The 16,808-nt window shown below is 35.6% G+C and overlaps 1 protein-coding gene across 5 annotated transcripts in view; it reads right to left on the minus strand.

Moving 5' to 3' along the window:
* Nucleotides 1–1,688: 1,688 nt before the first annotated feature.
* Nucleotides 1,689–16,808, minus strand: part of ITPRID2 (ITPR interacting domain containing 2) — a 38,919-nt gene continuing 23,799 nt past the window's right edge. The window contains exons 12-18 of one of the 5 annotated variants that reach the window (XM_032637073.1): nt 15,383–15,460; nt 15,177–15,304; nt 14,640–14,790; nt 13,499–13,564; nt 12,128–12,589; nt 3,434–3,551; nt 1,689–2,836 (exon numbers count right to left, since the gene is read on the minus strand). In XM_032637073.1, coding sequence (XP_032492964.1) covers nt 3,447–3,551; nt 12,128–12,589; nt 13,499–13,564; nt 14,640–14,790; nt 15,177–15,304; nt 15,383–15,460 — 990 coding nt within the window. In that variant the 3' untranslated portion in view covers nt 1,689–2,836; nt 3,434–3,446. The remainder of the gene's footprint in view (nt 2,837–3,433; nt 3,552–12,127; nt 12,590–13,498; nt 13,565–14,639; nt 14,791–15,176; nt 15,305–15,382; nt 15,461–16,808) is intronic. The other 4 variants (XM_032637075.1, XM_032637074.1, XM_032637077.1 and 1 more) reach the window with 4 other exon arrangements.

A 16,808-nucleotide genomic window follows, 5' to 3' on the forward strand; every position in this document is an offset into this window, starting at 1 on the left:
CCTCTCCCGTTGCGGAGGACAGGCTCCGGACGCGCAGGCTCAGCGGCCATGGCTCACGGGCCCAGCCGCTCCGCGGCATGTGGGATCCTCCCAGACCGGGGCACGAACCCGTGTCCCCTGCATCGGCAGGCGGATTCTCAACCACTGCGCCACCAGGGAAGCCCCCACTTTACTGCATTCTTATTTTCCTCTACAACAAGTTAAATGTTGTAAACCTAAAACTGCTCTAAAAATAATGTCTTTAAAAATAAATTTAAAAAAAAAGAGGTGAGACATCCAGCTGAGCTTAATTGTCTTAATTGGTGTAAGACAATTTATTGTCTTAATTGGTGTAAGACAATTTTTTTTTTTTTTTTTGTGGTACGTGGGCCTCTCACTGTTGTGGCCTCTCCCGTTGCGGAGCACAGCCTCCGGACGTGCAGGCTCAGCGGCCACGGCTCACAGGGCCAGCCGCTCTGCGGCATGTGGGATCTTCCAGGACCGGGGCACGAACCTGTGTCCCCTGCATTGGCAGGCGGACTCTCAACCACTGCGCCACGAGGGAAGCCCTAAGACAATTATTTTAAATGTTACAGAAATTCAACCTAATGTTCTTAGAGGAACAGTACTTACTTCAAGTCTGAGAAGCTGCCCATTTTTGTCAATGGTACATCATTCACAGTGGCTCCCAACTTCCATATCACCATTTCAAGTTTCATTTTCCTTCTATGCTTTCTTCATTCAGGCTCTTAGCACAATAGGTACAAGCTATACACAGCTTGGGCTCTTAAAAACATGCCTTCGCCAATCATATAGTAATTCAAACTCAATTTATAACCTTTGCTAATATTCTTGATAACTTAAACCCTATCCTTTCCACTTCCCATTCTTCAAGACTTTACTCAAACCAAATCTTCTTGGTGAAGACTTACTTCTCCAACCACCCCAGGCTACACTTTTGCAGATTCTTTTTATGATCTTCATATTTTTCATTTGATACTTACCATTAAGAAAAAAAAATGTCCTGTCCTTCCATCTAGACCCGCTCTCATTCATTTCAGCAGCTAGCATGGTGGCGTGAATATAGTAGCTTTCAAATGTTCAAGTACACAAAGATTTAGAATGGAAAGAGGAGATGAAGTTCATTTTATTTGACTTATAAACTGTGTAAGGGATTTGCCCATTGACTCAGGCTGTTATTCCAGTTGTATTACCTTTCATTTTGATTGTCAAATTCTGGGTATCTTGTATTGTCAGAAATGAACTATAAGTGGCTACAAAGCTGATTAGTTAAAAATCATTGATATCTGTATAACTATTAATGTTGGGTGTTTGGCTTATATGTATCATTGCAATTATGAGAATCAAGTAGTCAAATTGCTGAATAATTTGGCCAAAGACTAAGGTAATATTTTAATGTCTGTTCTTTGTAGTCTAACAGTGCATTTTAAAGAAAAGTTTTATTTTGCCTCAGATGGTAATCATTAGGACCACAGAACTGGATGAGACCAAGAGGCATCAGTGTGCACTCCTTCTCCAGGGTGGTCTAGTCTTAACCATTTTTGAAAGCATCATAGAGGCCTCTTGAGGAAAAGAGAATTTTAGCCTATTAGGTTATATGCTCCAATTCTTTTGGACCTTATTTGTTACTCTTCATATCTAATCCAAATTCTTCATGTTGTGGTTCAAGAAAAGAAATCAATAAAAACATGTTAGGCAAAATAAATACTTTATTAATTTTTTTTTTTTAGAAATCAGCCTTTGTGTGATAATTCAGACATTTTTAAAACCTTTTAGATATTCTTTCAAAGTATACTGTTAACATCTCAACCACTTTTGATTAAAACTTCACACAAAGAAATATGATAGGAGTTGAAAATTATAAATGCTAAAGAATAATTCTAATAACATTTGGTTGTTACTTTACACATTTATTTAACATATATGAAACCAAATAGGAAACTACCTTCCTTTTTTTTCCCATAAACAGTTCTCACTGGTTAAAAATGAATTAAAACCATCTATTATGAGAAAAACAAATCTAAATTACTTCCATTTTGAAAAAACAAAACCAGCTTATTCATTTCTATCCATTCAAGTCACAGGCCCCATTATTTTGGCAATACTCCACTATTTAGTCTAAAAGAAGAAACATCTTATAATAAAGAAATCTGGAAAATGCAATAAGTACATAGTGTTTAACCTAAGGCATGTTTCCAAAATAAAAAAAAAAAAACTACATAAGCTATAATAAAATTGCAATTGTCTTGGGTAAAGTAACAATGCTTTACAGTGTAAGAACATTAAGTAGTTTTAGGTAACATATAAATTCTATCCTACTGCTATTAGTAACCTCCTCAAGAATTAAGAGCAATTTTTACAAGAGAACAATTTTTCTTCTTGGAAGTGACACTAATTAACAGCAGTGGAGGGAAAAATCATTGGTTGTTTCAAGCTCTCAAAAAATGAATCAGTTATTGCACAGTAAATACCTCATAGAGGTCAGTGTTTTAAGAAGCTAGTCTGAAGAAATATGTTATTTATAAGTTGGTTAAGTCTGGAAGTTTTCAAGTTTTAAAATTCTTCCTAGGGAATCAATTGGAAAATATTGACATACAAATAAATATTAGGCTTTTCAAATGGCTACAGTTTGATAGTTTAGAAAAGAAATAAAGTCAGCAAAGTGCCTAAGTTTCTATGTTTTTTTAAAAAGATATGCACAGAAGAAATAAACATTGTACACTGTATACAGTAGCCCAGCTCAGCAGCAAGTATCTTCTGAAGCACAAATGACACCTCCACCAGTGTATATCATTGATAACTCCAATATCACACAGCTAATAGGACCCATGCCAATCTTAAAAAAGAAAGAGAAGTGAACATTACACATTTTTCAATTACTACTGAAAGGTCTTTAAAAGGAAGGATGAGAATATTCTGTAAAAATATATATATATATAAATATATATGTGTATATATATATATATATATATATATATATGATCCTCCTTTATAAATTATGACATGATTAGATATGGGACCTATGGGATAGGTTTCTTTAAAAGACAAAGATACTAGAAATTTATGATTAAGGCTTGAAATCTTGATCCATAAATTGTACATTTGAAATAACATTGAAACCAGTGCTATCAAGATAAAACTCAGGTTTGAAGGTCCCTATTTCCCCAGTTCCAGAGTTTATTTACTATAATGAAATTTCAATAAAATGGCAAAATATCAATAATCCCTTGGAGGTTTGAGATTATGAGATTTGACTTGCTTACACTTCAAATGAGGTTGTAAGAGGTTTTCACACTGCAGGATAACATATTACATACTTTCTATAAATCAAAATTTAGCTAGAGAAACAGACCTGTATACTAAAAAAAAAAAAGTATTAAAAACTAAGTACTAATTTACATTTATCTAAACAAAGAAATTCAGAAAAATTTACCTATAAATTCCATTTAATGACTATCTTGCTTAGAATTAGATGCTTTACTTGAAGATACTGCTGCCAGAAGTCCACTTACAATTTCCCGTCTGATTTCCCCAACAATAGACTCTTTAATCTAGAATGGAAGAAGAGGAAAATAAGAATTTAACAATATGACTATAATCCATTTTATTCTATTTTCAGAAAAATAAATAGTATTTAATTCCTGCAGTCAGCTAAACTATAGAGAGAACTACAACCTTCATGTAAACCCTTCATGAAATACAGAGAGCAAGTAGGGAGTCACATCCATCTATCCTCAAACTCAGATCACATTGTGAGGTCTTGTCTAGCACAACTCAGATAGCTCCATTATAAAATATCACAATTCTCAAGTTGAGAACACTAACAAACGTCAGATTTAAAAACTTCATTAGATAATTTGCCCCATGACACAAAATAACCTGAAAGAACTGATTAAATGTTAGGTTCACTTTTATGTTTTTTGTTAATGTCTATCTTTGTTTGGTAACCAGCAGGATACTCAAGTATTCTCATTGTTAAGAAAACCTATTAGTGGCAAAATAATATACAGGTGTATTGCCTGTTTATACTAACTGAAAGCAAAGTATCTAAAGAAGTTATTACATATTATTCTAACCTAACATGTGCATTTTAAGTGAAAAGAAGAAATGATCATCTAGTACAATTTAGTTTAAAACATGAAAAAAAATCCTCTAATCAACCATAAACTCTAAAGAAATAAATATTTATTTAGTTGTATGGTACATTTGTCACCTGTCTGAAAATTTTGCTTTGGACAAGGATTACATCATTTTATTGTTGGAAAAGGCAAACAGACCTAGGGGCAATGACAATTCCATCAAGATTTTCTTCTCCAGATGCCCAAACACTACACGTGCCTATCTAAGCCTTTTTCTCTCTAATGATATAGCATCACCTCCGAATAGCCCTCTGTGAAGGCTTTAAATGTGTATTTCCTGAAATAAGCTGATAATGCCTTCCCGAATTAGCACTTGAGACACTCTCAACCAGCTTTAAAAAATTCTACATTTCCAGTTTCCTGTCAGCCTGATCTGTTCCCTTAAATGTTCCTAAGTACATCCTGAACACATCTCAATCGAAGTCTTTCCAAAAATGGCTCTGTAATAATGTCATGCAAAATTGGTACACAATACATATTTATACGTAAGTATTCAGAGAAACAAATGCTCCTTAGCTACCAGCCATCTGTACTGAAACATATTTGAATAAATAGAAGCTTCTCATCTTACCTTCTACCAATATTTCTAAGCTTTAAACAACAAAACATCAAAAGTTTCTTAAGTTCATAGTACTTCAGATTCATTTTTTAAACAAATATGTATTGGATACAAATATTATGAAAACCAGAATCTCTTTGCCACAATATACAAGTGCAAATGCAGTGTGTTGAATCAGATCCCCTGTAAATCTATATTTACAAAAGACAGTGAGTAGCAGAGTCTTTCAGTCCTGTTGTCCAATGCACATCTCATCGTACTTCATCATTCAAAAACAAACTAGCTAGAAAGTATTCTCTACAAAGAATACTTTGTACCCCACACCCCCCCCAAATGTGCCAACATTTGGGGGGGTGGGGGGTACAGATATTACTGGAGTAAAGCATAAAAGAGTCTCTACCAAGGATGTTATAATCTAGGTGGGCACAAAATGAATATTGTTTCATGAAATATTGAAAGGAGAAAATTATTTATTAATTCATTAATGACATAAGAACAAATTTTTTAAAATGAGAGACTAGTATGGGCTAGAAGAGGAAAAAAAATTCTCAGAGAATAGCAGTCTTAACATAATAATGAAAAAGTAAGGAAAATTTCAGACAATAGTGAGGATGAAAACTGTAGCAAGAGCACCTTGGAGACACAGCAAAAAGAAGCCTAGCCAACAAGACAGTTCCTACTAAGTAAAGAGTACAGAGGAATTAGAATAGAAACGGGGAGCTCAAATGGAAATTAATCAATGTATCCTGGCACACAGTAAGTGCTCAATGAATGTCTGAATAAATGCATCAATGAGAGAGACAGCACATGCCTGAGAGAGACAGTATCAGACACAAAAAGGAACAGAAAGTAGAAAAACAAAGGACTACAGACTAGCACTGAAAATGACAAAATGCCTTTGATAATTTATTGAAGTAATAAATGTATGAACAAATAAATTAGTTCCAAAGTCTCCCACGCTACAGAGAGGTGAGAAGGATTAGTGAGAAAATCAGTGGGATGGATGGTGAAGTCACCTTTATAACTTTCAAAAAGTAAGACAGGCTGAAGACAGACTACTTGAGATTAAGGAAGGAATGCACACTGGCAAATAAACAGGCTGACAGCAAGCCTGAAGTGTGGGGCAACACGTCCATTTACTGCGCATCTACTGAGTTACTGAGTGCTTCCTGTGTGGCAGCCATTATATCAAGTGATCACTAATAGAATTGTAATAAGAACACATGCAAGCTGTGTATTTACCAAAATACATGTTAAAGCTTGCCAGATGAAATGTAATAGATACAAAAAGGCATGAACCAAGCCTAGGAACTTCAATAAACAAAGTACTCTCTACACAGAGCAATCTGTGTTTATGCTTTGATATGTAATTCTGTTCCATTTGCTTCTGTGGGCAGATGCTCATTTATTCTATTAAGTAATCTTCTTTCTTACTTTTTTTTTTTAAAGTAACTATAAACAGTTTCAGGCCACTGATTACATACATCACAGACCACCTGGGCAAATTCCAAGAGTGTGTACATGTCCCCACTACAACATATGCAACCTGCACAGGAATGGGTATCTTTCATCTGACAAAAAGCTTAGTTATTAAATGAGTGTATTGAATATTTGCAAGAACTTCCAGTGTGTTCCTTCAAAAGAATTGTACTGCATTAAACTACTGCATTAACACATTATAAATAATGAAAGGATTCTTTTAAAAAAGTTCACATATGGTGAAATAATGGAAACAAAGGCCTGATAGACATCGTTTCATGCACCCATGACTGCAATAAGAAAACTTCCCTGAAAGTGTCTGCCAAACATGTTTAATCCTCACCTACAAAACTGTTCAACCCAAGCTTAAATCTTTTCTTCATGAATAGTAGCTTTGTTAATGGGGTTAGAGACCCATAATTTACTGGGAAGACAATCTAATTTTCTTGGTAGCTGATACAATAAGCTTAAAAAAATTGGAATTCAGTACCATGTATATTTAAGTAAAAAGATTACCAATTTTAAATGAACAGAATCAAGACTAATCTGAATTTTGTAAACAAAGTTTAACAACACCATTGTAATTGAGCTAAGATGATAACCCAAATTATTTGTTTAAATTGTAAATGGCATTAGACTAACTTATCTATTAACACATGCTTTTAAACTGCTTCAGAAGAGTTTATTTTCTTAAGGACAACAGTATTCCTTTTTTTTTAACCTGGTTCTCTGATGCTATACTTATTTATTTTTTTAAACATTTTAATTGGAGTTATACATATACATATATCCCCATATCTCTTCCCTCATTCATCTCCCTCCCTATCCCACCCTTCTAGCTGGTCACATAGCACCGAGCTGATCTCCCTGTGCTATGCGACTGCTTCCCACTAGCTAGCTATTTTACATTTGGTAGTGTATATATGTCCATATAGACACTACCACTCTCACTTTGTCCCAGCTTACCCATCCCCCTCCCCATGTCCTCAAGTCCATTCTCTAGTAGGTCTGTGTCTTTATTCCTGTCTTGTCCCTAGGTTGTTCATGACCAATTTTTTTTTTTTTTTAGATTCCATATATACGTGTAAGCATACGGTATTTGTATTTCTCTTTCTGACTAACTTCACTCTATATGACAGACTCTAGGTCCATACACCTCACTACAAATAACTCAGTTTCATTTCTTTTTATGGCTGAGTTATATTCCATTGTATGTATGTGCCACATCTTCTTTATCCATTCATCGGTCGATGGACACTCAGGTTGCTTCCATGTCCTGGTTAAATAGAGCTGCAATGAACATTGTGGTACATGACTCTTTTTGAATTATGGTTTTCTCAGGATATATGCCCAGTAGTGGGATTGCTGGGTCATATGGTAATTCTAGTTTTAGTTTTTTAAGGAACCTCCACACTGTTCTCCATAGTGGCTGTATCAATTTACATTCCCACCAACAGTGTATGAGGGTTCCCTTTGCTCCACGCCCTCTCCAGCATTTATTGTTTCTAGATTTTTTGATGATGGCCATTCTGACTGGTGTGAGACGATATCTCATTGTAGTTCTGATTTGCATTTCTCTAATGATTAATGATGTTGAGCATTCTTTCATGTGTTTGTTGGCAATCTGTATATCTTCTTTGGAGAAATGTCTATTTAGGTCTTCTGCCCATTTTTGGATTGGGTTCTTTGTGTTCCTGATATTGAGCTGCATGAGCTGCTTGGAAATTTTGGAGATTAATCCTTTGTCAGTTGCTTCATTTGCAAATATCTTCTCCCATTCTGAGGGTTGTCTTTTCGTCTTGTTTATGGTTTCCTTTGCCGTGCAAAGGCTTTGAAGTTTCATTAGGTCCCATTTGTTTATTTTTATTTCCATTTCTCTAGGAGGTGGGTCAAAAAGGATCTTGCTGTGATTTATGTCATAGAGTATTCTACCTATGTTTTCCTCTAAGAGTTCGATAGTGTCTGGCCTTACAGTTAGGTCTCTAACCCATTTTGAGTTTATTTTTGTGTATGGTATTAGGGAGTGTTCTAATTTCATTCTTTTATATGTAGCTGTCCAGTTTTTCCAGCACCACTTATTGAAGAGGCTGTCTTTTCTCCATTGTGTATTCTTGCCTCCTTTATCAAAGATAAGGTGACCATATGTGCGTGGGTTTATCTCTGAGCTTTCTATCCTGTTCCATTGATCTATATTTCTGTTTTTGTGCCAGTACCATACTGTCTTGATTACTGTAGCTTTGTAGTATTGTCTGAAGTCAGGGAGCCCGATTTCTCCAGCTCCGTTTTTGTTTCAAAAGATTGCTTTGGCTATTCGGGGTCTTTTGTGTTTCCATACAGATTGTGAAATTTTTTGTTCTAGTTCTGTGAAAAATGCCAGTGGTAGTTTGATAGAGAATGCACTGAATCTGTAGATTGCTTTGGGTAGTAGAGTCATTTTCACAATGTTGATTCTTCCAATCCAAGAACACGGTATATCTCTCCATCTATTTGTATCATCTTTAATTACTTTCATCAGTGTCTTATAGTTTTCTGCATACAGGTCTTTTGTCTCCTTAGGTACGTTTATTCCTAGGTATTTTATTCTTTTTGTTGCAATGGTAAATGGGAGTGTTTTCTTAATTTCACTTTCAGATTTTTCATCATTAGTGTATAGGAATGCAAAAGATTTCTGTGCATTAATTTTGTATCCTGCTACTTTACCAGATTCATTGATTAGCTCTAGTAGTTTTCTGGTAGCATCTTTAGGATTCTCTATGTATAGTATCATGTCATCTGCAAAAAGTGACAGCTTTACTTCCTTTTTTCCAATTTGGATTCCTTTTATTTCTTTTATTCTCTGCTTGCTGTGGCTAAAACTATCAAAACTATGTTGAACAATAGTGGTGAGAGTGGACATCTTGTCTTGTTCCTGATCTTAGAGGAAATGGTTTCAGTTTTTCTCCATTAAGAATGATGTTTGCTGTGGGTTTGTTATATATGGCCTTTATTATGTTGAGGTAGGTTCCCTCTATGCCCACTTTCTGGAGAGTTTTTATCATAAATGCATGTTGAATTTTGTCAAAAGCTTTTTCTGCATCTATTGAGATGATCATATGGTTTTTCTCCTTCAATTCGTTAATATGGTGTATCACATTGATGACTGATTTCCGTATACTGAAGAATCCTTGCATTCCTGGGATAAACCCCCCTTGATCATGGTGTATGATCCTTTTAATGTGCTGTTTGCTAGTATTTTGTTGAGGATTTTTGCATCTCTGTTCATCAGTGATATTAGTCTGTAGTTTTTTCTTTTTTTTTTTAAGTAAAGTATTCCTTCTTATGCCTTGTTTGATCTACTACGTATTTTGCTTGCTAAGTCCTTCTTTGTAGACCGTTAAAAGGGTCAATACTAAGCCAAAGTTTGTCCAAACTATGCCAAATTCTGAATTAGGGGTTTCTAATTAACAGGTTTAATAACAAATTCTGAAAAATTCTTCAAACATTTGCCTTGCATATCAGTCTTCAAATTATAAAATCTTCCATATTTGATGGGATGTTCTTATAAACGATTAATTCTCTAGCACCACCACATTATGATGGAAACAACCAACTTTTCTACATGTATGCTATTTTCTATCAGCCAAAAAATCAATGTTCTGGCTTAGGGATGCTTTACACCCAGGAAATTACTTACAGCACATATCAGGCCATCCATTAACAACTTTAAAAATGAGGATTCAAGAGTGCATTAAGGGAGTATTTGTGCTAAATGAGTACATAAAGTCCAGTTTCCAAGGAAAATTTTCAAACCAAAACAAGCTAAAGGGAACAAAAATATCACATTTCTGGGTGGGGGGAGAGTACCTTAAAACTTATTTCCTCAGTTAACATATATATTGTGGAGAAAAATAATTTTTGAGTAAAACTCAATTCTACTCAAAAATTGATCTTTGATGTGAAACACATAAATAAGAATGAATTATAATCAGTCACACCTAACTAACTGAGCAATGTACATGTACAGACCCTGCTAAATATCTGCCAGCCACAATCAACCTACAGAAGTAATTACATTTGTAGGACAAATAAATTTATAGAATTAAGACCTTTTAAGTTGGTAATTCATGTCATAAAAAGAAATTACACACATGCAGTCTCATCTGCTAGAATGCTTGTTTTGTAAATGTGAATTTGTCTGAATGTCAGCTGAACCAGGGAACAGAGTACCCAAACTGTACAAACATTAAACACCTACCAGCTATGTCAGTTCACTGTGTTATGAAGCGCACCTATCTGCATCTGGCATTAAAACTTTCTGCTGGACTTCATGTCACCCTCCTCCACCACTCCACAATAACTCACAAGCTGCAACCCTTCCAAAGTCCAATTCCACAAGCAAGTTTCAGGTCTTTTTCAAGGTAAAGTGTCACATTATTGCAGTATTTATGTATTTCTTAACCATTTAACATTTATAAAATAGTGTTACTGTTTCTATTAGGTTTTTACCTTTTTAAAAACATGTCACAGTTTTGAGTGTTATGCTTCTAATACTATTTTCCCCATAAGCTCTGTGTTTTTATTATACAAATTTGCATAGCACAACGATTTTTAGGAATGCATATATCATACTATATAACAAAACTGAGTATTTTCAGTATACTTCTCAAGCCACTATCATGCAGCTATAAATGGTGGCAACTAATACACATGAACTAATCTTTGGACCCAGAGGATCAATGGCCCATTTGAAGGAACATTTTGGTCTGTTGCCACCATTATTGACCTATAACCACTAAAAATTTGTTTTATGCTACTCATGAGTTAATTCTAAAAATATGTTAAGTTCACGTTACTGAATTTATTGGAAATACACAGATTAAAAAGAGGGAGTCACTGACACTAATTTCTCTGGCTCAGTTTGATTTTTTCCAGTTCTAAATTCTTAGTTCTCAATACATTATACAAAATGATTTCTGTATGATTTTTCAACTGTTTCCTGAGTTAGTCTTATTTACCTTCCTACTGGACTTTAAGCTTAAGGATTCATGTCTCATATCTTTCTTTTACCCTTACAGAGCAGGTACTCATTAAGATACTTATAAACCTTTTTTTTTTTTAACTTATAGGATATTCTTCTTTTCAACTATTGGAAAGAATGAATGATCCTTTTTTATCATGGATTTTAGTATCTCATTTGGAAAGAATTATGAGTAATTATGGTTCTTCCTTAGAGTTACTCTTAATACAGGGAACAGAATGAAAAAAATAAATTCAACATGTGTAATTTTTATTCCATGCACTCTATTGGATTTTGCACCCAAAGACACAATGTGATTTGAGAAGAAAAGGAAAAAAAAGTCATCATAAACATGTATCTATAGCAGTCTCCCTTTTTAAATGATATACATACTATTCCTTACCACCTGATCCTAGTGCCAAAAGCAACTATTTTACTAATTTTCTCAATTAATGTTTGCCCTTGATTACTAATCCTCCTAAGTTTCTGCAGTCTTTTTGGTAACCTACAACTATGGTTAAATATTTCAGGTCTGCATACTGCTAATCACACAGGGTAAACCTTCTTTTCATTTTGTATTTCTATCTTTGAACAACTTATATAATTTCCACATTTCTCCACCCACTAAGCCAAACAGCTCAAATTTTTTTTTACTTCTTAAAATCTCAACACCATTTTTTAATGTCAATTCACATTATTAAATGACAGCTTTTAATCCTGGAAAAGATCTAAATTATAATCCCTAATTTTACAAAGGTGGAAACAGAGGTCTAGAGAGTTTGTCATGTGTTCACTTATTTGAACCCTACATATGCCTTCTTCATAGATACATAATAGACACGAGTTGGATCAATGGGAAAATTGCTGAATACAATGAATCAAAGGAATAGCTTATAAATAATTAATGTTCAAACAAAACCTACTCCAAATAAACTAAGCGTAGATTTTACTCACCTCCCTTATGACTTGCTGTAACTCATCTTGCTCCACATTTTTATGCATTTCCTCAGCAGCTGGCAATAATGAGATTCTTCCATGCTCTTTCTCCACTTCAGATTTAGGTCCTACAGCCTCTGAGGCTTCTTCAGCTGCAAAAACTTCCTCAGAACTTTCCATATCTGGAGGTGTCTGCACAGAGCCTGTTCTAGAAGGAGCAGTTGGTGTTAAGGCCACTGACGCTCGGAATACTTTCTTGCTTGGTACCAGATGGGTTTTGGGTCTGCCCACTGAGTCACTAGAAGGTACTCCAGTTCTATTGGCATGAGAGGGACCAGAACATACAGAAGATGACTCTGACGTTGCTTGGGAGAAAACAGATTCTAAGCTTTCTCCAGGAGGAATTTCAAATCCCATTTCTCCAAGGCCCAGGCCCAATTCAGACTTCAGATATGACTGTTCCCGCATCAGTTCAGTGACCTGGAGATGAGAAAAATTGTAATTCTTCTCTCTTGAAATTAAGATTGGTAGTTAAAAGAAGATTAAAATCCTAGGTGTGATTACTGCCCCAAATCACTTAACTTGTAAAGACATGATTCTAATGCATTCATTTAGTTACTACTCAATTTCATTTGCAAAAATAGCAAGGAAAATTTAAATTCACAGAGATCAAGCCATGAAATGTGTAACTAAACTATAGCTGGATGAAATTTTACTTGGTCCCACACAGGGGTCCAAATTACTTATCAAGAAGAGTAACTTGGGCTTCCCTGGTGGCGCAGTGATTGAGAGTCCGCCTGCTGACGCAGGAGACACGGGTTCGTGCCCCAGTCCGGGAGGATCCCACATGCCGCGGAGCGGCTGGGCCCGTGAGCCATGGCCGCTGGGCCTGCGCGTCTGGAGCCTGTGCTCTGCAACGGGAGAGGCCACAATGGTGAGAGGCCCACGTATCACAAAAAAAAAAAAAAAAAAAAAAGAAGAGTAACTTGTAAAAAATAAAATAGCTACTCATAATGCCCCCCAAATGAACTGACTTGCTTAAAAAATAATAAAAATCATACTTTTTTTCAAAAAGTAGTCATCTTACAGATCCAGTTACCAAAAGGACCTGGAATCAGACTGTGAAAGCACATTTCCTGGAGTATGAATTACTTTTTATGATGCATTATTTCCTTTAGACCACAAAGATAAATCACTTTTGCAATTAACTGGCTCTTCAGTGGCCAAAGATGGCGGTGGACTTTCAGAAGTGCCCGAGTCACTTCTAATCAATTTAACTAACTTACCAAATTCTGTATTTTAAAAAAATGTCATCTACATTAGGAAAACAGTGTTTATGAAATATTATATCATTCCCTTCCCCAGTGATTTAAAAGGAAAGAGGCTTACTGGTTCCATTACATTCAATGGAGAAGGGCATGACAAGTTATCAGCGCTTCTACTGCCACACATTCCCTGAAAAAGTAAGAACAATATGTGTGTGTGTGTATTTTTTCAAATTGCAAGTGTTTTATAATGAACTAATTATTGCTCTGAAGCAGTCCTTTATGTCACAAAGGTCAGTCTAAACTGTCACAGGATCCTATAAAATGTGTTACTGTGACTGAAGTTTGTATAGAAGATGTTCTGATTCTCTGCTCTCACCAACACACATTTCTCAGAATAATGGATCAAAGCCTTTTATGGAAAAAGATATTCATTGACAATACAGGATATTCTTAGTCTATGCTATACATATATATATGTGTATACACACACACATTCTTATTCTACTCCATATATGTACATATATATGTGTGTGTATTCATGCATTTATTTTTAACAAAATCAGGTATGTTGTTTAATTAACAAAGAGAAAATTCAGTATTTCAACATTTCAAAACAGTATATTCTACGACTGGAAGATTTTGGCAAAAATAAGAATACAACTGTTGGAGTTCAAATTGCATGGAAAGGAACCTTAGGAGTAAGAACAGTGGTACAAAATAAAGAGAAACAGTGTTTCTTTCTATTCTCTTGGTTGAATACATGTTTCTCTGCTTTTACGAAGATATCATTTGATTCCTTAAAAAACATAAAGAATGGAAAAGAATCCAAAATAAAGGGAACGTTTAAAGGAAACAGTTTTTTTTTTCAAAGGCAAGAAAGGGGGAAAAGAAGTCTAAGTGAAATATATATATTACATATATCTGTGTTCTTCAAGTTACATGCAATGATTAACATCTATATCAGTCATATGTTAACCCACTATCATTTTCCCTTTAAAATCCCTAAACTTTTGTATTGCTTCTTATTTTCTATTATTAAAAATTATGATTTTTCAATGTATTTCTAAATATACTAAACATTTAAGAAAATAACTACAACTTGCACATTCCACTGATTTGTGGGAAAGGCTCCTTAAAAACTCTGCACGTCTCTAATGCCATTAAAATAAGTGTTTTTAAATTGAGACATTTGTCCTAAATTGTGTGGAACATTATAAACAAGTCCTGAGTGAAAAACCTATGCACAACCCAAGGTAGCGTACCATGAGTGCTGAGGAGCGGAAGGGCGAAGGCACACTCACAGCGTGAAGCTGCTCCTCCAGCCCCAGCAGACGCTCCTCCAGCTGCATCTCCAGGTCCTGAAGTTCCATTCGGACTGAATTTCTCAAGCTCTGGAGCTGATCAACTTCATATCTGTCAGTAGGCACAAAGTTTGAAAAAAGCAGTTTGGAGATTCAGTGTTCACAACTCTCTCACAAGCTTTCAGAAGGTACTGAACTCCAAGTGCTATACATTAGCACAACAGCGACTGCAACAGGTGTAACCGCTGGGAGAACTGGTTTTTCTTCCTCTCTCCTCGATTACAAATATCCCAGACAATAAAAACAGATTGCAACCACTATCTTCCTCAATCCACCAAAGGCAGAGAAGTTTACCTAGCAGAACACTATGCCCAATTTTATTTACACTGGTTCACAGACTACATAAAGGGTACACAACAGAAATAAAACCCAGCTTCAATAAAAAAGTTAACAATGCTTTTTAGAAAGAAAAATATTTTGAGTCAAATGAACTTTTACCTTTCGTCCTCAGTCATATGATGATAAACCATGGTTTGCTGACGCAGCACTGCCAATTCTAAATCCATCATTTGCGTTCTAAACAAATTCAGGCTCCGCCTCATTACTTGGAGCTCCTGAAAAGTATTCTAAAATACAATACAACAGCATTAACTTCTAAATCACACAAATTATTTTGTAACACAGAGATTTAAGTAAGAACTTACTTCATAAAGAGGTAGAACAGATGACTTCTGAGTACTATAGGGAGCAGCAGCAAGATCAGGCCCTCTCATCACAGGGTGCTTCAAAAGAGTGGAAGTATGATTAGGAATCAATGTTAAAGCGACTGCTTCCAAATTATCTAAGGTGTTAAAAAGGCAGAATTTTGGCTCTACATATTTTTCTCTTTGAGGCAAAAACCAAAAACCACTTCATGTTATAAGCAGGAACCAAATAAATCAGTCCCCAGTGCTACCCACTACTCCTATCTGTTGAAGGTTATAAGTCAGGGTATTGGAATGGGAAAGAGGCAAAGGAACACAAATAGTTCAAACCTATGTCTTACAGGACCTCTCTCTTGCCTTGAGAAAGCAGAAAAATAAAAACAAAACTCAGAAATGTAGAAGCAATAGCAAATATCATTCTGAGATTACAGAAATTACTAACTTGGCTGGAGAAAGTAGCAAGCAATCATCACACTCATTCTTAGACATCTGAGTATCTACTATGCTTCACTATTTTAGGCAGTGAAAAAGATGAAGTAAAAGTCACTTCCAGCCTTCAAGTGTTCTCACAGTGTAAGAAAGAAGAGAAAACAGGAGTAAAAAATATATATATATAATATTGGCTGGGGGCAGCATGGGGAATGCTATCATAGGAACAAGCAAAAATCCAGATTAGTTAAGTGTTCCCGACAGTGGTGACCCCTGAGCTGAGCCTTAACAGTAAAAGGGACTTGGTCAGGTGAAGAAAGGCAAGGGCGGGGTGTTCCAGGTATAAAAAAAAAAGAAGTAGAATGTGTAAAGAAACAGACACCTAGGGACACACGCCTGTGTAGAGGCTTGCATGCAGTCCAGTGTGGCTGGAGCACACACACAGGGAATGGGCCTGGAGAGATAGGCAGAGGCCAGGTCATGAAGAGCGTCTGTCTACTGAGGTGGGGTGGTGTGAGGGTGGGGAAATTAATTAGCTGAGTTACTGATGGGACACTGAAGAGAGAAGACCACATTTAGAGCAGAACAAGCTGGCCTAGACAGGTGCACTTGAGGGTGCAGGTGGACAGGACCCTGGGAATCCCCAGCTTCATATAACTGCAGCTGAAAGGTTAAATGTCTCACATGTAGATAGAACTACATTTTGTAAGGAGGAAGGAGAAACACCCACTTTCTAGTTAGACTGAAAATCATTAAGAGACAATCATCATGAGGATAAAATCTATACTTAAAAGAAGCTGTATTTTACTACATAGCTTGAAAAGTTCCAACTTTCATTTTTACTGTCCAAGTGGCTTCCTGTCTACTATGTCACCATGATAAGGGATCTATATATATACTCTATGCCTCTCGACTCTTAACTGAATAACCCGATCATTACATTACACTGTCGTTTTCTTCATTTCCTCAACTGTCTAAATATAAGTAGTTTCGAAAG

This window comes from Phocoena sinus, chromosome 7 (assembly GCF_008692025.1).
Source record: "Phocoena sinus isolate mPhoSin1 chromosome 7, mPhoSin1.pri, whole genome shotgun sequence".
Taxonomy (NCBI): Eukaryota; Metazoa; Chordata; class Mammalia; order Artiodactyla; family Phocoenidae; genus Phocoena; species Phocoena sinus.